The 23,030-nt window shown below is 54.3% G+C and overlaps 1 protein-coding gene across 1 annotated transcript in view; it reads left to right on the top strand.

Moving 5' to 3' along the window:
* The first annotated feature begins 6,274 nt into the window (after positions 1-6,274).
* The window catches only part of AGRN (agrin), a 37,346-nt gene continuing 20,590 nt past the window's right edge, over positions 6,275-23,030 (top strand). Inside the window, exons 1-7 of the mRNA XM_010722770.3 lie at positions 6,275-7,723; positions 8,597-8,644; positions 16,176-16,391; positions 17,244-17,468; positions 18,480-18,704; positions 18,808-19,014; positions 22,555-22,776. Coding sequence (XP_010721072.1) covers positions 7,555-7,723; positions 8,597-8,644; positions 16,176-16,391; positions 17,244-17,468; positions 18,480-18,704; positions 18,808-19,014; positions 22,555-22,776 — 1,312 coding nt within the window. The 5' untranslated portion in view covers positions 6,275-7,554. The remainder of the gene's footprint in view (positions 7,724-8,596; positions 8,645-16,175; positions 16,392-17,243; positions 17,469-18,479; positions 18,705-18,807; positions 19,015-22,554; positions 22,777-23,030) is intronic.

Below are 23,030 nucleotides of genomic sequence, written 5' to 3'. Positions count from 1 at the left end.
GAGAAAAGGCTTCATCTCCACTGGCTGACCATTCAAATCGGGTCTTTGTTTGCATGCAGATTTGTGTGGATCATGGGCCCCTCTGGCTGCTGTTTTTGGCAGCAGAGCGCCTTGTTATCTCACTGCAGAGTGTGGCCTTGGAGCAGGATGCAGAGGAACAGTAGGGAGGGTCAGGGAGAGAGGGATTTCAGGAAGTCTGTGTCGCTTTTATGCACTGAGCAGCAGGAAGGTGGCGTGGGAACCCTTGGCTGGTTTCCTTGGGAATGAGGCAGCACCACGTTGGTGGCTTCCTGGGATCCACCAGTGGCATGGCAATGCTCTGGGATGGGCGTTGGTTGAGCATCAGGAGATGAGTTGTTGGAGTGCTCTTGGAAATTGGCTCTGCTTTGTTCCAGGTCTGGCTGCACGCTGATCTGTGCCCCTTGGGTGCAGCATCAGCACTTGGTGTTGCCCCTTTGCAGAATTTGGGTGCATTCCCCTGCTCATTTTGCATGGGGAAGCTTTCCAGAACACACTTCCAGACCTTGGAACACATCCTCTGGCCCTCCCTTCCTTTCTGGTTTATTTAATATCTAGTGAAACAAACTTGTTTTCCCCTTTTGATGCTAACAGCTGCTTTGCTTTGCTGCAAAATGATGAAGGGGAAATCAAAGCACGGTGAATTTTGTTGAGTTGGAAGGCAGGCTGGGCTCTGGAGCTCCTTGTCTCAAACACACTTTGGCTCTAACTGAGGGAAAGACGTGTGCCTTGGGCTGGGATTCAGACCCAGAGCAGCCCCTGCACCTCTGGTCCCAGTGCCCCAATGGGGCCCCAATGGACTTCTTCCACATTTTCTCTCCCAGTCATCTCAGGCAAACCCCTGCTCATCAGAAGCATCCCAGAATGTGCAACACCCAACAGCCATCTGTGCTGTCAACTCTTCTTTCCCTTGGCAATGACAGCGGCCAACTTGAATCCCCTAACATACAGCAGGTAGACAGTTCTGTGGAAACCCCAGCCCAGCTCATCCTGAGGCTCCTAGACCCAAATGCTCCAGGGTCTGTTCCCTCCACCAACTCCAGGCCACGCTGTCCAGGAGCACAGAAGAGCTGCCAAGTGCCGAGGATGGCACAGCCCATGTCATTTGAATTGGAAGCCAGGGAAGGAGCACAGCAGCCAGACGCTGATGTTTCATCTCCACCAGAGCCAGCCATAGTACTTTGGCTTTCATTTCTGCCTTTTTTTCTTTTTTTTTTTCTTTTTTCTTTAATAAATCAAAATCCCAAATAACCATGCTGCTCTGGGATATTTTTAAGCTGTTTTTCCCCCCTCTTCCTTTCTTCCTTGCATCTCCCAGCAGCTCCGAGCTGAGCGGGCTCCCGGTTGCCAATGGAGAAGGCTGCACGTCACTTCCTTGGCATGGGGCCTTCTCCAGCCCTCAATGCTCACTTTGTTTTTTTCCCCTCATAGTCTGGGTGAGCTGTCAGGGCTCTTTGCAGGGTCACATTACTCATGTCCCACAGCCCATTGTGGGAGCTGATGCTGACGCTGCACTGGGGAGCCCTCTGTGCCCCACAGGTTGGGTGTCGGAGTGGAGGAGCAGAGTTTTGGAGTTGTGTTGAAGTTGCATCCCCTCGTCCTGGTGGGATGCAGACCTGGCAGGGGACCTCTTGTGCTCTGGTTTCCTGCAGGTCATGCCCAGGTGATGCATTTGGGTGGGAGGAATCAGTGCAGGATGTGCTCCTTCAAAGTGAATGGGAAGCAGCTGATCCTTGGGAGATGCGTGGGGAAGTTGGGGCGGCCTCTAGGCTGAGCTCCTGAATGCTTCCAAAGCATGAGCTTGGTTTCGGAAAATATTTGGGAATATTGACAAGGCAATCCTACTGCTGCTTGCTGCCTTCTGGCTCTTTGGCTGCACTTGTTGCCCTCTGCAGGACCTTTGTTAGCCATTGTGCGCTGCAATGCCAGTGGTTATCGGTCAGAGCTGACATCTTCCCATGCTGCAGGACAAGGTGGGACTTCTGCACCCCCATGGGAAAATGCCACTGCTGCATGGCATCTCCTCTGTCTGCTTCCTCTGTGCAATGTGGGGCTGCAGGGCCAGGGGTGCCCCTGCTAGGGGGGCAGGAGGAGGGATCTGGGGGCAGGAGAGTGCTGGGTGAGCTGCCTGTTCTCTTGTTCTAACTGTTGTTCTCTCCTTTTTCTCTTCCCCTCGCTTTCTAAAGAACATAGGAAGCTTCTTGCTGGTAAGTGGTGGTGTGTCATGCAAAAAAATACCATTTGTTCTTTTTCCCATCCACTGTCAAACTCTCTGGTTAGTCTCCCTCGTGTTTCCATCCATCTAGGACATGCTGAAGCAATGGGGCCCTTCCAGAGGTGGGGACAGCACGCCCATCCCCATGGCCTGCTGGCTGCACTCACCTCAGGGGCATCTATTGCCTTTAGATCACAGTTTGAAGAGCTGCCTGTTCTTTCTGTCAATATCCTCTCAGCTTGACGTCGGTGGGCTCAGCTGGATGGCCACTGTCCTTGCAAAACGTGCAAACTGTGATCTAAGGCCACTTCTCACCTAGTGCCTGTCTCATGTCCCTCTCCATCCTCAGCCCTTCATTGCCTTCCAGGGGAGGGGTGGGGGGAGAGCAGCTTCGCTCCAGGTGGTGTTGGGGTGGGATGTGGGGTGGGATGGAGCACGGAGCACAGGCTGGCTTGGCTTTCACTGTAAAACATGCTGAACGGGGAACGGAGGGATATAAAAGTTTTATTGAGAGCTGCTTGTTCCTGGGCCTCTCTGGGAGCAGCATAGCTGGGAGCAGTGCTAGCTGAGCCGACAGCATCCCCTGCTGGCATCCTGCTCCTTAGCTGGAAGATGCTGCTGGTGGTGAGGGGATAAAGGACTTCCTTTGGTGCTCCCTTCAAGCTCCTGAGCAGGGCTTAGAACATCCCAAGTTTTGGAAAGGACCCATGAAGGATCATCGAGTCCAGCTCTGATGGCTTTGCTCGCGTGGCTGCTTCTTGCTAGCAGGATGGATTTCCCCACTGGTTGGTCTGTGAGGTTATTGAGCTGATTGTTTGCCCCACTGTGTTGCTGTAGGATCATCCTGGCAGCCCGTGGCTTGGGCAGATGTACTCTTTGTTGGGTAAAAAACTGTCTGGACCAGAGAGTGGTGGTGAATGGAGTTGCATCCAGCTGGAGTCCGGTCGCTAGTGGTGTTCCCCAGGATTGGTCTTGGGCTCAGCTCTGATTAATAGCTTTGTGACAGTCTGGTTGAGGGGATTGAGTGCACCCTCAGTAAGTTTGCTGATGGCACCAAGTTGGGAGGGTGTGTTGATCTGCCTGAGGGTAGGAAGGCTTTGCAGAGGGACCTGGACAGGCTGCATTGCTGGGCTGAAGAACATCATTAGTGGGCATGGTGGGTAATCTTAGAGGTCTTTTCCAACCTGACAGGTTCTGTGATCCCCTCCATCCTGCACTCACGCCATAATGCAGCGAGTGGCACCAGTGCAACGTTCCCAGCCTGGCTGGAGCTCCTCACATCCGAACGTTTGCAGTGAGAGCAGCAGATGGCAGTGTGAGACCACAGGAGGAGCAGGCTGTGCTGCTCTGTGCTGTGTTGAGTCGGGGCTGCTGGCTGGCTGTGAACGGTGCTGGTTTTGGGGTGAGCTTCCAGACTTTTGTCCTGCATTAGGGTTAGGGCAGGAGCGCTGCATACCTGGAGTAATGGGGATGCCAAGAGAGGGGTGAGCTTTAAGGGTCTTTGTCTCATCAGCTGGCTTCAGCCCTGCTCTGCAGCCCTTGTCCTGCAACAGGGAATTGTCCTGGCAGCCCAACAAGCCAAAGGACAGCAGTGTGACCAGGAGCTGCCAGGGGTCCCTGGGCACAGCAGTGGGCATCTGCGTGGATTTAGCATCAAACTGCACCACTTCCCTCGCTGGGTTGATTTTGGTTTGCTGTGTGACCACTTTGGGGCAGCAGCCTCATCCTTATAGCAGCGCACGGATTGCTGTGTGCAACTCTTGTTTTCAAGCATTACCTTTATATGTATTTTTTTAATTAAGAGGGGTGGCAGAGACATAAAACCCATTCACTGCTGCATAGTGAGACAAGGTAGATGAGATGTGGGCTCCATGCTGTGACTTTGGGATAACAGAGGAGCAGGGTGTGCACGGATAGGACTTGCACACGGAGAGTGGCTGTGACCCTCTCTCCCCCATCTCCCATTGGCAGGGTTTTAAAGCTCTTTATTTCTAGGCAGTGCTCAGCAGGAGTCGAGCTGGGTCCTGCCAAGTGTTAAATGAAATAATTAAAATCCCCACTTTCTCCCCCTCCCTCTCCTCTCACTGTAATGCTGGTAATTAGCCTGTAAAACTGCAGGAGGGGATGGGGAAGGGAGAACGTGTAAGCACCTTCTGCGGGCTCCCTCCTCCTCCTCCTCCCCAGGAGGGAGTGCGAAATGGCTCTCCAGGCACTGGGTGCTGTCACATAAATCCCAATTAGCTCCCTGCCAAACAGGATTAGCGAGAAGGGAACCAGGTGGGGAATCAGCCTGGCAGCAGCAGGAGCTGGGGGGGAGTTCTGCAGGGGCTCTGCAAGGAGGGACAGATTGACAGCTGTCAGTCCCACCCCCGAGCATCACTGCGTTTTGGGCTCAGGTTGGTACGTGGCATTTGGTAAGGAGAAATGAAGAGGCAAAGGGAATGAAATGGGCATCTGCTGGTGGTGTTTCTTCCCAGTTTGAGGTTGGTGTCCTCCAAAACGCACGTGAGCGTCCCCCCATCTGTGGGATGTGCATGGACCACGATGCACTGACCCGAGATGGAGCCCACATCTGTAGCTATGGGCTTGGGGACCCCACCCCACCCAGCCCCTTCTGCCCATCGACTGCACGCTGGCAGCAGCTGTGACCTGGCTGTGAAATCCCAAGAAAAAACCCATTAACAGCACCAGCCTTTCCAGTGGCTGGTGACCACACGGAGGCCTTAATGCATCGAATGCTTTCATTTGGAGAAATGGGCGGGGGGGGGGAGGATGGATGTGCACAAAGATAATGTTTTCTTCCCCGTAATAGAGGAGTAGCAGCTGTGCCTGAGGCTGGGCAGCTCTTGTGAGCCAGGTTTGGGAAGCCTGAGGTGGTTTGTCACCACGGTGGCTCTGTTATATTCTTCTGTCTGGTCCTTCACGGTGCCCAAAGCACGAAAAGTGTGTGCTGGGGATAACAAACTGATGGTCCACGTGGACCTGGCAAATGTGATATATCCCCAGTGCAGGTGGCTCCTCTGACCGTAAAACCTCATCCGAAATACATGGAGGGCAAAGGTGTGGATGTTGTGCTCTTTGAGGATGCAGTAAGCTGGAGCTGGAACCTGCCTCCCCCAGGACATGCATAGGGAGCTCCTGCAGAGCTGCCCCTACAAGTGGCCCCCAATGGCTGGGTTTGGGGGGGGGGAAGAGGGGTCCAAGTCCTGCAGCCCGAGAAGAAAGGGAAGACTATGCCAGGCTGATTTGCATGTGTAAACATGCACCAGGGGGATGCAAATGGCCTCGCTTTGCTTTGGGGATTTTTTTTTCTTCTTTATGGGAAGCCGAGCCTTGTTGGGGGGGGGGGAGGGTGGGAGGGAACTGAGTTTCCAGTGAGACCCTGACCCGAGGGGAGCAGCGAGTGCATGGGCTGGGCATTGCCATGCTGCAGGCTTCAGGCACCTACATGTGTGGGAGATGCAGTAGGATGCCAAGCCTGGGTGAAGGATTTTGTCACCTGCGTGGTGGTGACCAAGAGGAGGAGAGGGCCGGAGCACTCCGCACCTTTTTAAGATGCTCCAGAAATTCCCAGGGAGAATTTTCTGCTCCCGTAGGGCAGCATTTTGCCTAGGCATTCGTTTCTTCTTTACCTCCCCAGCTCTGAGCGTACCAGAAGGTGCAATTACACCTCGCTCTCTCTCTAATACGTATCTTAAAAACGGTTGGTATTTTTTTTATTGCTGGTTTTCATGCCCCGCACCGTTTGGCTCCTGGGGGTCCTGGCCCGGGCGGGCGAAGCGGGGAGGGGGTTCGGGCAGAGGCGCTGCCGGGGGAGGCATAATGAGTTTTGACAGTGCAGTCCCCGCCTCTCCCAACATCTTTAGTTCACGAATGAAAAGGCGAAGGGGGTGGGGGGAAGAGGCGGAGGAGAGGGATTTTTTTTTCCCCTTCCCGTGCTCTCCCGAGGGAGCAGGGCGAGGAGGACCCCGCGCTCCGTCTCGCCGGGAGCAGCGGGATGCTGGCGGGGATGCTCGCAGGTGGCTGCGGCGTGGGGACGAGGGGCGAGGAGCCGAGCTGAGCTCCCGCTGCCTTTGTGCTCCTCGAGCGTTGGGGCAGAGCGCTGCCCGCTGCCTTTGTTCACAGCCGTTCCTGCTCCCATCACGGGCGCGGGCGAAGCGAACGACCCGGCGTCCTTCCTCATCCTCCTTTCTCATCCCTATTGTCGGCAGCCGTTCCTCTCCGGAGGGACCGGGACACCGGAGCTGAGCGAGGCGGAGAAACTTCGGGGCGTGGGGCAGGCGGGGACACGCGGTTGCTTGGCTTTTTCCTTCCTTTTCCCTTGTCATTTTATTGTCTGGTGCCGCTCAGCCCTCTGACCGCTCGCGGGTGGATGAGGGCTGAGCGCTGTCACATCGCACGCATCGCTCCCACCGTCGCTCTCTTGATGCCCGGCTCGGCGAGGGACGGGGACCGCTTTGGGACGGACTGGCATGTCACAGCAGTGTGAGAAGGGGAGCTGGCCCATCCCAGCCACCACGCAGGTGACAGCTGGCAGCGTGCTCCCTGCCGGCGAGGTGACAGCTCGCAGAGGGGGACGAGCGAGGCGGTGGCCCCTTGCTGCTGGCCCGAGGGCTGGGAGGGTGCCGGAGAGCTGGCGAGGCGGCGGGGGAGAGGAGCTGCGCACCAGCAGAGCGGGGATGGATTTGGATTTGCGGTCGCTGTGAGAGGGGCTGCAGTTTGTGGGGGTCCTCCCCAGCCCTGTCTGCGGGGTACGGGATTGGGAGAACTCATCCCAAGGAGCCGCGGCTGCAGGAGGTGCGAGGAGCGTGGAGGGAGCAGCGGCATCCCCGGAGCCATTGGGAGGAGGCTGAGAAAGGGGTCCCATGCTGGTCCCCTTCCTGCTGCCCCTCTGCCAGCCCTGCTCACAGGCACCGGGGTGTGGGGGTGCTGCGGTGGCCCCCCAACATACTTGTCACCATTCCGGTGGGCTTGGAGGCAGGAGTTGAGCTCTCAGCACTTTTGCTCGTGGTTTCTTTGCCCGCTCTCTGCTGGCACGCACGGATTGACGTCTCCCTGGCTGGAAGGGGCATTGCTGAGCACGGGGCTGTGGGGGTCTCTCCGGAACACACTCAGACCCATGATGGCAGATGTGAGGATAAACTCTTGGTCCTGAAGGTGCCACCAATCTACCCTGCCCTCCTGTTCCCTAGAGGATGGGAACCTCTGGGAAAACTGGAGTCTTGCTGCTGCCGAAAAAAGGGGAACAGAGGGCATCTGTGTGAGCCTCGTGGCCTCTCTGCCTTGGATGGATCTCCAGCAGGTTGAACTTTAAGCACAGCATGACGGCTTGCCAGTACCCCATGGCACCGGGGGCCTTGGAACGGGACCGGCTGTACCAGCACAAGGTCTCCTTGGTGGTGCGCTACTTCATGATCCCATGCAACATTTGCCTCATCCTCCTGGCCACCTCCACGCTGGGATTTGCTGTGCTGCTCTTCCTCAATAACTGTAGGTGCCCCCCGGGGGCGTGGGAGGAGAAGGGCAGGGAAGGGGAAGGAGAAGCAGGAGAGGGCTGGGGAGAGGTGGAAGTCCTTTTTCAGTGCTCAGGCTGCCAGTCTGCTTCTGGTGTGGCTGAGCATATTGCACACAGCCACGTGTTGCTGGCTGCTCTGTGGCCTCATCCTTGCACCAGCCTTTCTCCAGGCACACTCCTTGCATTGGTGTCATTGACCTCCTTGATGCTGGAATGCACCTGCAAGGAGAAAAGCCTTGAGAGGATGGGTGGATTCTCCAGCTTTGGGGTGCACAGCTTCCCTGGGTGTGTGTGCTTGGACAATTGGTAAAAGGTGTGAATACATTGCAAAAGTACTGCCCAGAGCAGAGCAGAGGCAATGGAAGGGGAATGCTTGGCTGGGAAGGAAGCAGTGTGTCCCCTCTGCTGCCATGGGTGCATCGCTTACTAGGTGGCAGCTTGACACCGGCTATGGGCTGCTCCAGAGTGAAACTCTTCTGCTTTTCCAAATGCAAAGGACTGGCTGATAGCAGGGCTGTGCCTCACAGTCCTATGCTCGGGATATTCTCTCTGCCTGTGTTCCTTTGTCCCCTCTTCTTTTCTGGCCTCCCCTGGTGCTGTCCCTCTCCCAGGCAATGAGCCACACAGTGGGATTTGCACTGCAGCCGTGGCCAAATGGCACACAGGAGGCTGCAGCCAGAGATGCTCAGTGATGCCAGCGGGAGAGCCAGGCTCCTGGGGCTGCTCCTGCTGTTCCCTGCTCACTGCAGGTGCTCCCTGGCCCCAAATCCACCAGGGAGAGAAGCTGTGGGGGAGGAGGAGTGTGTGCGATAACACTGCTGACAGCTCCTTGTTTTTTTTCTTTGCAGATAAGCCCAATAGTTATTTTACCCAGACTCCGCCGACCCCTCGAGATGGTAAGTACATCCCTGCTTCCTGCAGCTTGGTTCCCATGAAGGCAAATTGCTGGAGCCTCCCTGACCCAGTGATCTATTTTGTGATCTATCTGTGCTCAGAGCAGAGCAGCTCGCTGCTCACCCTCCCTGGGGATGCATTTATCCCTGGGTAAGGAGGGAGGGCAGAGCCTCTGCCCTTCTGCTGCTTGTGTGATGCGTTCTGGAAGTGGGGAATGGCTGGAGGAGCAGATGGGGCCTCTGCTGTGCTCTGGCAGCATTGCTGATTCGTCTGCTGAGGTTGTGGGGGCTGGAGAAAAGGACCTTAGAAAGCAGCAGTGCTGAGTTCAGTGGCTGTGCTGTGTGGATTTTGGGAAAAGGAACTGGGAAGATGGAGGTGCAGAAGTTCTGCAAGCAAGGAGCAAAAAGCAAAGCAAGTGGCACATGTACCTGTGGCATGTGGCCATGCCAGATCCACACATTTGTAGAGCTTCGCTTTCTGGCAGCCAATGGGTTTAAAAGCTGCTGGCAGGCAAGCATGTGCTCAGATAATGTCATCATATGAGCTGTGTTTTCTTTGAAAATCAGGCTTCAACTGCCCTGCTTTCTGCTGGCAGGCTCCTTCCCCAGCCACCTTCCCCACCCTCCCTCATCTCGTGTGCACAGAGAAGAACCCAGCAGAAAAACTGCAGCCAATTAATAACACGTTTGTTTCTTTCTTTCCTTCTCTGATGGGGGTGGGGAAGGAGGCGGGGGAGAAACGGATGCTAGATAAAATGTGATTAATCTATAATTGGACCAGAGAAGATATCTAAAGCAAAAAATAAAACGAACGTAGGTGTAACTCCTAGCTTAGGGCTCCAAAATATGAGCAGCCCTGCCCATCCAGATGACATACTCTCAAAGATCTCTGGTCCCCATGGGAGATGGAAAAGTACCACGGTTGGTGCTGTGCCAAGCAAGGTGCCTCCTCCTGGTGCTGCAAACACCTCTCATGCCCCCCCAGGGCAGCACTGCTTGGGCAGGTGCAGTGCAGGGTGGGCTGCAACTTTCTGCACCCCCTGGAGCGAGATGAACCAAGAGGGAGGATTCAGTGGGTGTTCTTCCAGCATCTGTGATGAGTGGTTGGAGCTCTGTTTGTTTGCAGCATCCCTTGGTGGAGTCGCATGCAGGAGATGTGGAGGTTTGTGTTTGCTGTGCTCGCACCATGCCCATGCACGCTCTGCTCCTGTTCCAGTAAGGAGTAAGATGGAGCTGTTCTACTGAGCAGCCCTTGTAGATGGGAAAGCTGTGATGGCTTGCTTGGGGTGCCATCTCTTGCTGGTAGTTTGCTTATAGTACCAACCAGCTGTGGGAAAGGCTGAGGTCCCATCCCCGTTGGGCTTGGATACATCCCAGAAGGCAGAGAGGATGGAGTGATGTCGGCCCAACATGCCAGGCCTGGGAGCAGCTCTTGATGCTTATTTATGGATGCATAAAAGCAGCAGTGACGCATGAGATGGGGACATAAATACAGGGTTTGCAGAGCAGAGCTTGACTGGTCCCAGACATGGAGCTAGGCAGGGAAATGCTGGTGCAGGTGGCTTTCTGTACTGGCTTAGGAAATCAGCTGGTTAGTGCTCTAGTGCTCTCAGTCCTGGATATTGTCTTCTTCTGGCTCTGGAGAACAGATGTTGGGAAATAATTGCGTTGGGCTTGGAAGTCGCATCAGGTGCTCACCTCCCTTTGGTTACTCTGCAGTTCCTCCATGGATAGGGTTTTCATCACTGCCCCGGGCACTGGAACCCTTTCCAATGCTCAGCCATTGTCTCCATGAAGTCCCTCCTTATGTTCTGTCTAAACTCCCCTGATGCAGCTTGAGACTGCTTCCTCATGTCCTATCACTTGTCACCTAGTGTCACCTCCACTTGCACTGGAACACGCTGGTGCAGGTGCAGGTCCCTTGGCTGGTGGGAGGCTGTAAAAGGAGCGGAGATGGGAAGAGCCTTGGCTGTGGGCTGGCTTTGCCTTGCCCTAAGGTAGGGTCGGGCGTGGGGACAAAGCCTTGAGCTCCTCTTTTCTCAGAGCCAGGTGGCTCTCCAGGCAGTTCTGCACCTGCTCAAGGGGACAGGGAAGGAAATGCTCAGCTAGCCTGGGAGACAAGCCATACAAATATAACTTAAAATAAAACAGTCTCTTCAATCCTATCCCTTTGTGCCTGGCAGCACTGGAACACCCTGCTGGTTTTGGCTGCTAATCCTAGCCTAGTCCTCTTTTGACAGGAGCCAATGTGAGACTTGGATCCCACAAAATGAGTTGGCAGCGGGGCTGATCCCGGCTGGGAGCAGGGGAAGGTCTTCCATCCTTGGTGTGATGGGGAGCAGGGGGACGTTGTGCCCCGTGTTGGAGCACTGGTGCTCTTTACCTGCTGTGTGGAGGAGAGGGAGGGGATGGGAAGAGAAGAGCTGAACCCCATCCCTTTGGAACAGCAGGGCTCTGCTGATGGCTGAGCCAGTTTTGAGTGGTGCAGGGTTGCTCTGGAGAGAGGAGAGAAGCTAAACATAGCTCTTCAAAAAAAGCTGAGCAGTAGATAAGGTAGTAGCAGTTATTAGACACCACTTTTGATCTCTTGAGAGCATTTTCCTCTCCATTTACAGTGAGGTTTGAGCTTTCTCTTGGGGATCAATTTATGTTCTTTCATGTTATGTGGCTTAAGTGTTAGAGGAGAAATAGATGGGGGACCTGCAAAGGTGTTCCTTCTTTTCCGTGCATCAAGTCCTTGATAAGATTGCTGTCCTTGAACCTTACCTTGTTGCCCCCACATCTGTGCCCCATGTCTCTCGAGACACAGCATTTAGCATTGGAGCCTTGTGACAAAGCAGCAGCATCACAAAGGACTTTATCTTTTCTTCCCCTTGGCCGTGCTGTACTGAAGTTGTTGCATGAAGCTTGCATCACTGCAAGCTCCCAACTTAGGAAACACTGCCAGGCTCTGTGCTTTGCAAGAGGTTGTGCTGACCAGTGAATGCTGCTTTTGTAGGAGTGTGTCCCAGTGTCACGGTGGCACAGTGCGAGCCTCGCTGTTTTGGTGATGGAGAGATGTTTGTCAAGAGCAGGAGCTGTAGGTATGCAGGGGGATGCCTGTGGGCAGCCAGCTGGATGCCACACATGAGGTATGGCTGATCTCCTCACAGCCAGCATGAGCAAACCTTGCAGAAAGGCTTTGCTGGAGCCTGCAGCCTTGGGAAAGGGCAGCAAAGGGCAGTGTGCTGTGTTGGCCTGTCAGCACAGACGGGGGTGGGCTACGGACCCGCTGCAGCTGGGGAGGAGCTGTGTTCCCTGCGGGCACCCAGCTGGCTGCTCCTCATCTTCCTGCTTTGTAAACACCCCACTCTGCAGTACACAGCTGGTGGGAGAAGCTTGGAATGATGCATGGGTGTTTTCCCCTCGCCTCTTCGTGCGGGCTTGGTGCAGGCTGCATCCCAGCTGGGCGAGCGCCGGCTGCCATCAAGCTTTGGGTTTTGCTGCTGTGCTGGGGCAGAGCCTGCTCCCCAGGGGAGCCTGTGTGCTCTCAGTGCACTGGGTCAGGCAGAACCCCGCTGCTGGGGCTCCTTCCCATTCCGCTCCCCTCCCTGATGAATCCTCCCAGTGATTTGGAGCCACAACATCTTGCTCTGAGCTGCACTCACAGCAGGGCTCTGACAGATTAATGAGAGAGCCTTTTAAGATGGTGTTTGATTTGCAAGAGCAGCTTTGATGTCTCAGAGCCCAAGGAGGTGATGCTTTCACCTCCCTCTGCCCTGTCCGCCCCCGGCACCACCTTCACTTTGCTCACCACTGCCTCCAGCACAAGATTTTGCTTTCAGATCTTCCAAATGATCAGCTTTTCCTCATCTTAATTACAGAAACATGAGGGCAGCCCTGCTCTGCTGCAGGGGCCAGGCTGTGTGCTCCAGATGGGAGCTGGGGCTGAGGTGCTTCGCTCAGATTCGGGTCCTGGTGGTTTTAGGAAGGAAAAAGTCCTTAAGGGGCTCTCCATGGCTGTGGCTGGGGAAGGCTGGAGCTGGTCGGGTTATGCCCCAGAGCATCATAGGCATTCCCAAGCAGGGCTGGGTGATGCTGCCTGCCAGCCCCATCTCAGAGGCTAGACCCTCCGGGTTAAGCATGGCTCTGCCAATTCTGGGCGGTGTGAATGTTGTCATGCCGTGGTGATGGGGCAGGCGGCTCCGCTGTCTCGCCAAGCAAGTAATTAATATTGATGGCAAGGAGGGTGGGCCCGGAGCAGGCGATGCGCTCAGACAGGCCTCGGCGGGAGCGCAGGCCTCGCACGTCTCCATGGCAACGCGCATCAGGCTCATGCAGAATTCATGTCAGCCGCGCTGTCCTGATGCACCGCTGCTCCTCGGCCTGATGGTTTAGGTTGAGAAAAGCCTCCAAGATCACCAAGCCCTACTGCCAGCCTGGCTTGCTGAATGTCATCACTGAGCTGCATCCGTTTGTGCCACATCCATGTGTCTGAAATGCCTCAGGGCTGGGGTAGATATTGCAAGGCTCAGCCATCCTCTTTGTGAAGAAATTTGCTCATCTGTACTATTTCGTGAAGAAATGTGCATGCCTGCTCCCTTTCCGTGAAGAAATTCGCTCCTTTTCCTTGGCATGAAGAGATTTGCCCATCTTTATTCTCTCCATGAAGAAATTTGCTCATCTTTACCCTTTCCATGATGAAAATTGCTCATCCTTACCCCTTCCTTGAAAAAAATAACTTGTCCTTACCCCTTTCAAGAAGAAATTTACTCGTCCATACCCTTTCCATGAAGAAATTTTGCTCCTTACCTTATCCATGAAGAAATCTATTCATTCATGTCTTTTCCATGAAGAAATTCACTCATCCTTGCCTTTTCCATGAAGAAATTCGCTCAGCCATACCCTCTCCATGAAGAAATTTGCCCATCCTCCAGGAGTGCTGCCCACCACAACCAGCTTCCTGACTGCCCCATGGTGGTGGCTTCACCACTTTCATGGAGGGATCCAGCTGTGACTGCTGTATTTGGGACGTGATGAGTCACCATGTAGCCCACCACTGACCTCTCCATCCTTGGGAATGGTGGTAGGTGAGACACAGCCCCCTGTGGCCCTCAGGCGAAGAGGCAGTCTGCTTCAAGATGTGGCTCCAGTGTTGTTTTTTTATTTATTTATTTTAGGATTTTGATATTGAGATGTTTCTTCACTTTAATAGCAATGATCATAACTATAACGTGAATGCTTTGGGCTTACTAGGTAAAGCTTTTTACCTCAAGATCTCGAAGCATTTGACAAAGACAGCTTGTTATTTATCCCTACTGCTTATGTTGAGCTATTTACCTATTGACACCAGGGACCTGGTGATTGTTATTTAGATTTTTTTGCATATCAGTGAGCCAAGGCATTTTTTCTAGTGAGCTGGGGAGCAGGCATGGGGTGTTTGATTTCCCACTCTTACTCCTCTCACATCAGTTATGGTCACGCTTCTTTCATCCTCCCAGATAAAATTAGAGAGGTGCTTGGGAAGGAGGAGGCTGCCTCTGAATCTCAGTCTGTTCCACCTCCCGCGTCTGGCAGGGGAATTAAGGCAGTTGGTTTTATTCTGATGGGTTCTGAGCTTATATCATCCAAACGCACCGCAGCGTGGGGTGGGTGAGGTTTAAATCCATCTGCTGGAAACAAATAGGCTTCCTCACTGGTAGCAATGGTGGTGATTAGAAGTGAAAGGAACTTAAACAGGCAATTTGCCTGTCACAATTTGTTTCTGGTTTGAAGTGTTTGTGCGTCTTGCTTTGCTTCTTGGACTGATCAGTGATGCAGGGTCCTTATCCCCTGTGTGCCTGGCTGCCCATGCTGTGCACTGATGGAGCTTGCTGGGATATTTACCTTCTTCTTTGGGCCTGGAGATTAATGGATGTTCTTTACTATCTCTTTTGTTTGTATGGTGGCCTCTGATATTCCTGGTGTGTTTACAGAGTTCTAGATGGAAAAATAGACAGACTTCAATTCTAATGAAATATCAGTGTACATTATGTAGCCTGACTCATTTAACTTTGCAATACTTTATTGCCTTTTTGTCATTTGCCATTTCTTTTACCACTTCAAATTGAGACATTCTTAAATACAATGGGCAACATGAATACAAAGCAGGTTGCTTTAAAAGTGGTACAACCAAGCGTGGCACCAGATCTGAATCAACCATGTTAAAAATTCCCTTGAAGAAGGGTCAAGACCACTAGTGGAGTTTTGGCTTAATTAGCGTTGTTGTCCAATTGGCTGCTGGCATGGAGGGCAAAGTGAAAGGGATGCATGAGCTGTATGGAACTGGTGTGTCCCCCAGTTGCAGTTCCCCCAGGTGGCAGCAGGATGGACATGATGGTGGAGATGGAATGGTGGTGGATGCCCCATCCCTGAAGACATTCAAGGTCAGGCAGGGTGGGGCTCTGAGCACCTGATCTAGCTATAGATGTTCATGTTGAGTGCAGGGGAGCTGGACTAGATGACCTTTGAAGGCCCCTTCCAACTGGAATAATTCTACAGTTCTATGACTTGCTGTGCAAAACTCATGGGCTGGGTCTAGGGGAAGGGGCCTCTTTGCCCTCTGTGTTTTCCTGCTCTGCACACCCAGCGCCATGGGAAGGGGACAGAGGAATCACTACTTGCCCTGCTGTTCTCATTCCTTGCTTACCATCCTCCCCTGCATCCTCTAATCTCAAAGCTCAACAGGCTTATCAGCAGTTGTAAGAACGGAAGAGGGAGAGAAAGAGCAGCAATGAAAGAGCAGGAGAGACTATCCAGAGCGCTTCGTAAAAATGATAAATTGCTTTTAGATATTGGACAGGAGAGAAAGAGAGTTCTTTTTTATTTGATGATATTAGTCTCTTAGTGGCGCATTGTTGCTGTGCATATGAGCTCAAAATCTCAAGGCAGTCCAAGGCAAACGCCCGGGAATTGAAGTGTAAATGAGCCACTGTCGAGCTCATTTTATTTTGCCTTTTATGATTTCTTGTTCTGCCATTATGTAGGTCAATCTCTATCTCTAATGTACGCTGTGTATGCGGTGGTGAGATACACAGGCTGCCCAGTACTGGCAGAAAGCTCCAGCATCTCTTGCTCCCTCTGTCTCACCTGCGTCAGCTGAGTTTGGGGACATCCATCCTGTCCATTCCTCCCCTGAATGTAAAATTTGCATTCCTTCCTGCATTAGCAATTCAGATGCTGAACTGGTCTGCGCTGGCTGCTCTGATTAGTGGATGTGATAAAGAGATTCGAGCATCTCCTCCTGGAGGGCCTCCAGACACGTGATTCAGCTGCTTTGCATAAATGACAACGAATAAAGCAGCGTGTGCGGGACAACCTGTCCCACGCGGGGACCGTTCCTTGATTCTCCTTTCTCCTACCAGTTGACAAGGTGACATCTGAAGATGGCACCCTCCTCCTCCCTGTGCCATCGTCCTCTACCACTGAAACTTTGTGAGCTGCAGCCCCCCGAGCCAGGCTCTGCCCCCTCTCTTGGTTGTCCCGTGGCTCAGGTGTCCCCTATCTCTGTCCCCAGCCTGCCGAGGGATGCTGTGTGGGTTCGGGGCGGTGTGCGAGCGCAGTCCCACCGACCCCTCCCAAGCCTCCTGTGTCTGCAAGAAGACAGCTTGCCCTGTGGTGGTGGCTCCTGTCTGTGGCTCCGACTATTCCACCTACAGCAACGAGTGTGAGCTCGAGAAAGCCCAGTGCAACCAGCAGCGGCGGATCAAGGTCATCAGCAAGGGACCATGCGGTGAGCACAAACCAGGGCTGCGTCCCCTCTTGCAGAAGGTCTGCATGGATGTGCAAGGATGGGGGTGCTCCTCCAGATCCCACAGCATCGTCTGGGGCTGGCGACGCTCTGAGGACAGAGCTGACGGGAAGGGACAAGGAGAGAACCACCAGCAGTGCTTAATAATAAGCAGGCAGGCTGATGGCCTGAGGGCGTTGCAGAGATGCAGGGCAGACTCGGGGGAGCAGCCCCCTCTCATCCATCTCCACTTCCCCACCGTGACTCAGCCCTGCGGCTGCAAGCACAGGCAGGATGGGCTGATGAAAGCCCTTCCCCAGCCTGGCATTCACCAGCTGGGAGCAAGGAGCTGTGTAAATGAGACCCAGTCTCCTCATCTCAGAGTAAATTAACTTGACCTTTCTCGCATGCAGTGCGCTGGCTTGCAATAAATCTGCACCCGGCTTCCCTGCTGGGGCTCTCAGCAGAGAGGGGAGAGCGCCGAGTGACTTATTTAAAACAATCATCATAAAAAAGTGACAAATTAAGAAAGGGGAAAAAAAAAAAAAGACTGGCAAATACACCATAGCCCTCCCCTGTCAGAGGAAATTGCTCCTTAAGCTCTTCCTCTAATTACAGTTTGCAGGAGGTGCCTTAAGGACCCTTGTTCTGCTTAAAGAGATGCTGGCAGTGAGGAGCTGGGAGTGCAGCCAGGGTGGGGGGAGCTCCCCTTCCCCATGCACTGTGGTTAAGGCTGAGGTTTGCACACTTTGGGGTGGATGCAACTGGCTGCCTCAACATCAGCACCCACTGAAGCCAAGGGCAGGATGATGCTGCTGGTGGAGGCAATGCTTTCACTATGCACCCTCTCCTCAGGCTCCAAGGACCCCTGTGCAGAGGTGACGTGCAGCTTTGGCAGCACATGCGTCCGTTCTGCGGACGGCCAGACGGCCAGGTGTGTGTGCCCTGCATCCTGCAGCGGCGTGGCCGAGAGCATTGTCTGCGGCAGCGACGGCAAGGACTACCGCAGTGAGTGTGACCTCAACAAGCATGCCTGTGACAAGCAGGAGAACGTCTTCAAGAAGTTTGATGGAGCCTGTGGTGAGTGCCCTGGTCCCTGGTGGGTGTTGCATGGCAAGTTTTTCTTGCACTGGGGCAAGTGGAAATGGGAAGGGCTGGGGGTAAAAGCTCAGCCACTCCAAGGATGTCTTGTGATGACTGTGGATGCTTGTAATTAAAAGCAACTGTATTCATTAGGAAAGCCATGAGATCAGCCAGGACACGTGCCAGGCCCCTGTTTGTCCCTGGGGGAAGGAGTGTGGGAGTGTGCTTGGGAAGGGCATGAGTTGTATGTTTACCACTCAGCCTCAAGTAGTGTGAGATGGGCACAGGCCAGGAGCGTCATTTTGGGTGCTCCTCTTTTCTAGGGCAGAGGTGAGGCTTTGGGCAGCACTCACAAATGTCTGAAATGCTGTCATTGTGCAGTCCCCAGGATGATGTCTGTGCAGCTCCCCACCCCACCGTGTTGTCTCATCTGCTCAGCCAGACCACATCCTTCACTTACCTACAGCATTTTGGATCTACACAAAGCATTCTGGTGTTTTTGTTCGGTTTGTAGAGGTCTCAGCAGGGGTTACACATCCCTGCTGTGATTCAGAGCAGCAGTGAGCCTTGGCAGCATTTGCCAGAAGGGAAACAGGAGATGGATAGGGCAGGTCCTGTGGGAGCTCCTTCATTTCCATGATTGCTGCACGTGCTGAGATAGGCAAAGCAAAAGGCTTCATCTGCAACCCTGTCCACTGCAGCCTCCTCCCTCTTCCAGGAAGGGATGGCATCGTTGCTTTCCTTTGTCAGCCCGTGGCTCTGGTAAACGCAGGGATTTCAGATAGCAGGATTAAAGAGTGGAAACGCTTGGAAAAATAAAATGCTCCTCCTATCTGATGGTTGCCTCGGAAAGGGCAAGCAGCTCTGCAATATGAGTCGGTCCTAAAGTGGGGACCAGCACCCCCTGAGCCCTGATGGGGACACAAAGAGTGGGACAGGCTGATTCGGAAGCACTGCCTAGGCAGGATGTGAGCTGACTCGTCTCTCCTTCTCCCTTTGCTCTGTTAGACCCTTGTAAGGGCATCCTCAATGACATGAACCGCGTGTGCCGGGTGAATCCCCGCACCCGCCGGGTGGAGCTGCTCCACCGCCCCGAGAACTGTCCCTCAAAGCGGGAGCCGGTGTGCGGTGACGACGGGGTGACATACGCCAGCGAGTGTGTGATGGGGCGCACGGGGGCCATCCGGGGGCTGGAGATCCAGAAGGTTCGCTCTGGGCAGTGCCAGCACCAGGGTGAGTACCTCTTGTTTTACTCTACGCTCTCAGAAAGGAGAGCATCCCTTTTCTGAGGGATGCATCCCTGCGGATGCAACGCATCTCTCTATTCCTTTCCCAGACAAATGCAAAGATGAATGCAAGTTCAATGCTGTCTGCCTGAACCGGCGTGGCACGGCGCGCTGCTCCTGCGACCGCATCACTTGTGATGGCACCTACCGGCCTGTCTGCGCCCGCGACAGCCGCACCTACAGCAACGACTGCGAGCGGCAGAAAGCCGAGTGCCACCAGAAAACTGCCATCCCAGTGAAGCACAGCGGACCCTGTGGTAAGCCTGCACCTCTCCTCCTCTTGCACCCAGCCTGTGTCCGTCCCACGCAGGCTCAGCTGGGAAGCCCGCAGGTAAGTGGTGGTTGGGTTCCCACCTCGCAGCAAGCCCCAGGATCTCCTCAATTTTACAGCCAACCGAGTGTCTGCTCCTCGTGCTCTTTTTCCTTCCAGCAGTCAACAGTCTTATGTATGTCTGTGTCTTGTCTCTGTCTGATGTTCTCACTATAGTGGGGAGCAACCATCTGTGTTGAGCACATGACATAGCTGTGATGCCCATCAGCTCCTCTCCATCACCACTCATTCCTCTCCCAGGGTAGTGCCAGCCCCTGCTCCTGCCATGCTTCCCTTCCATGCCCACTCCTCTCAGCTCCAGGTCCTCCAGCAGGAACGCTCTCCAGAGGACTCGCCGTGGCTTTGTCTCATCTCTGGGAGAAGCTTTTGTATGTGCTAGAAGGGGTCCTTAGGATGTTGGGAATCATCTTAAAATGATTGCATGGCACATGAAGGAAGTTGAACGCAGTCATTGAATTGAGTTGAAGGACCAGTTGTTTCAGCTTGGATTTGTTTTTACTGGAGGCATAGAAGTGTGTCCTGTTTTATAAGGTGTTGGGTGCTTCAAACCTTCTGAAATGCTTGGAAATTCAGCCTGGTGCATTGGCTTTGTTGGGTTGGTTTTGTGCTCCTGCGGTAGGTTTTAATCCTGCCAGGCTCAGCTGCTGGAAAATCATTTGTCAGGCTCCCAAAATCACACTTAATATAATGACAACTGTTATTTTTAATCACCCACTTCAGTGTGCTTCTGGCTGCTGGATGATAACGAGTCAGATCCCCAAGTCCTTTCTGGGCAGGAAAAGCACTTCTCAGTCCTTCACCTCCTGTGTCCCTGGAAGCTGCTGGGGATGCCAGCTGTCCTGGATATGGGAGGAAGAGGAGGATGGGGACAATCAAGGAGCAAATCTCCCGTGGCATCCCAAATTTCCAGGGCAAGCAGAGAGCTATTGCTGGGAGCTGCCCTGCTGCCAGGCTGCCATCCTTCCCACTGCACCCATGAAGTGAGGACAGTGGGATACGCTCCCTGTGCACCTGTCCATCCCCTCTCCATCGTATTGTCTGTTATTTCATCCCCCCTCTCAGCTTCTCTCCCTCTGTGTGAGTGCTTTCCAGAGGGCAGATTATGAACGCAGCAGCAACATTTTAATCACACACACCTCTTTTCCAGCAGCAGGGCAAAGGAGGCAAAGCCAAACAAAACAGCTCAGACCCTGTTTTTAATCTTTCTCTGCTTTCATACCACGATGGGACAGCTGAGAAAGGAGGGCTGGGATGACATGCCAGGAGGTGGAGGGAAGGTGGCTGTAGTTGCATCTGTCTTTTCCTCCCTGCCTCTTTTTGCTCTCTTTCTCTCCCCCTCCGCTCTCTCTCTCTTTCCTTTTTCGTCTGTCTTGTGTTTTACAGTGTTGCCTGTTTGGAGGAAGGAGTTGTGTCCTCGCAGCACCCTTCTACTCCCTACCTGGACATCTCTGCTAGGAGGTCGGCTTTCTCCCCTTCTCCATAGCCAGTGCCAGCCCTGGCCTCTCCCCATTGCTCCCTTCCTCTCCAGTTTTCCTTAAGAGTCCTGGAACAGAGAGGTTTCCCCTGTTCTGCTCCCATCCCCTTGACCTGCACGCTTCCTGCCGGAACGGAGGATGCTGACTGTGCCTTGATCCTTAGAGGCAGATGAGAGTGGGAGCAGAGGTGGGTGGTACGAGACCCCACTCCTCTGTGAGCCGATACCTCTGGACTGCTCCCAGTTGCTCTCACCTCTCCTTTCACCCCTGACTAACCCGCTCCTTTCCCTGCCTCCTGCTTCCCCAGCCCTTGCATCAGCCAGGATGCATAACAAGCAGTGTGCTTCTTCCATGCCTCAGTTTCCCCGCCTGCAGGATGGAGAAGGGATGACAGCAGGGCTTGATTATAGCATAGCCAAAGGTCCTTGCTTGCTCTCTCCTCATTATATCCACTCACATCAAAATTGGTGCCAAAACCCCCCACTGACTTCTGCAGGTGCCCAGGGCTGCGTTTTGGGTTTCTCTCTCCATACAAGCATGCTGCCTCTGTGTGTTTGGGGGATGTGGTTATGGTACGTGTGTTGTGTTTTCTGTTGAACACAAGCAGGAGATGCGAGCAGCACCACAGGGTGAAGCACCGTGGGGAGCAGTTCCTGCTCCTTGGGAGCTGCTTGTTAACCCTTCAGCCACAGGGAAATTGAGGACAGAGAGGGAAGGACCGGGTGAGAGCAGTAACCACGCATTTCAATTGCTCTCCTGTTCCTTTGCAGCCCTTTGGCTCTGAGCTTTGAGTTGGCAGGGACTTCCCAAAGGGCCAGACCCCAAATTCAGACCTGTTTATGCCCAAGTTTTGGACTGTTCTCTCGCTGGTTCATAGCGTGCAGCCAAGCTCCTGAGGGCTCAAGCTTTGATCCTACTCTGCAGCTGCATCGCATCGGTCCTTGCAGAGGAGGAAGGCAGAGCATTGCCCCTTGCCACCCCCCTGTGCTGCCCACTGGGGCTGTGCTGCATCCTCTGCTGCATCCATCTCACCTCCGCCACCCTGTCTGTTCCCACATCCTTCTTGTTGATGTGTCCTTGTCCGTGTCCAGCATGTGTTACATTGATGTCCTTTCCTTGCTCTGGGTCCTCGGGGCTTTTGTGATGAATCACAGGAATGGGTCCCAGGGCAGTGCTGGGGCACAGCTGGCTTTTGGCTGCCCACGGTGGATGAAGGGTAGGGGGACATGGGGGATTTCCCCCAGAGCCTTGCAGAACTCTGCCAGGAGGCTCAGCATTGCCTTTTTGCTGCCACCACCAGAAGGGCTGGCTGATCACCTTCTCACTACTGGGTATCTTGTGGGGAAGGATGCCAGCTGCTCGGCTGTCTTTGATGGAGTAGCTCCATTATGAGAGCAGAGGGCATGGCTGCCTCTCCGTCTGCAGCCCATGCTGTGGGGCATCCTCAGGGCTCTGCTCCCCGAGCCAGATGCTGCAGGACTGGGATGAAGTAAGGACAGTGGCTCTCTTCATCCTGCTCCACCAGGAGGGAAAATCACAGGGTGTGGTGAAGCCAGGCATCATTTCCAGTTGTCAGAGGCTGGTGGCATTGCTGCTGCATGGGATGAGAGGTGTGGGCTTCTGGCAAAGGAAAGTTGTCCTCCATCAGTACGATGCCTTGTGCTGTTGTCTGGGAACCCAAACGGGGCTTTTTGCAGAAATCTGTACAAAAACGATGGGCTGATCAAAGTCCCATGAGGTGGATAGGACAGAGGAACGAGCGTGCAGGGAGGAGATCTCGTGCCTGCTTCCCAACCCTAACCTCCGCTGAGCATGGGGGAGATGCTATGCTGGGGGGTAGGGGCTGGTGCAAGGCCAGGAGCTCTGTGCATTGCCACGGCTTGGGGGAGGCAGGCTGCAGCCGCCGGCATGCCTCGCTGTGCACCGTGCCTGGGGATGCGCAGCAGGCAGCGAGCTCACCCTGCCACCCATTTCCTATGCCCCCTGTGCAGATCTGGGTACTCCCAGCCCCTGCCTGAGCGTGGAGTGTACTTTTGGGGCCACCTGCGTGGTGAAGAACCGGGAGCCCGTGTGCGAGTGCCAGCAGGTGTGCCAGGGCCGCTATGACCCCGTCTGCGGCAGCGACAACCGCACCTATGGCAACCCCTGCGAGCTCAACGCCATGGCCTGCGTCCTCAAGAGAGAGATCAGGGTGAAGCACAAGGGGCCCTGCGGTAAGGAGACAGCAGTCCTGGTGCTCGTGGTGGGGCTGCTCACATGCACTGTGCTGTGCAAAGGGAGGGAGGGGAGCGCGGCACCATTGTGCATCCTTACCCGGGGGGATGCTGCCCGGCAGGGATGCAGTGATCTCTCCTGTGGAGGTTTTCTTTCTTAACATGAGCCCTCATTGCAAACGCAACTCAGAGCCGTGTGCAGCTCTCCCATCTGCAGGCTCATTGCTTGTGCCAGCACAGCTTTGCCAGGCGGG

Source organism: Meleagris gallopavo, chromosome 23, assembly GCF_000146605.3.
Source record: "Meleagris gallopavo isolate NT-WF06-2002-E0010 breed Aviagen turkey brand Nicholas breeding stock chromosome 23, Turkey_5.1, whole genome shotgun sequence".
Classification (NCBI taxonomy): domain Eukaryota; kingdom Metazoa; phylum Chordata; class Aves; order Galliformes; family Phasianidae; genus Meleagris; species Meleagris gallopavo.
Note: the sequence above shows the minus strand (reverse complement) of the source record. Positions and strands in the feature narration are given on the sequence as shown.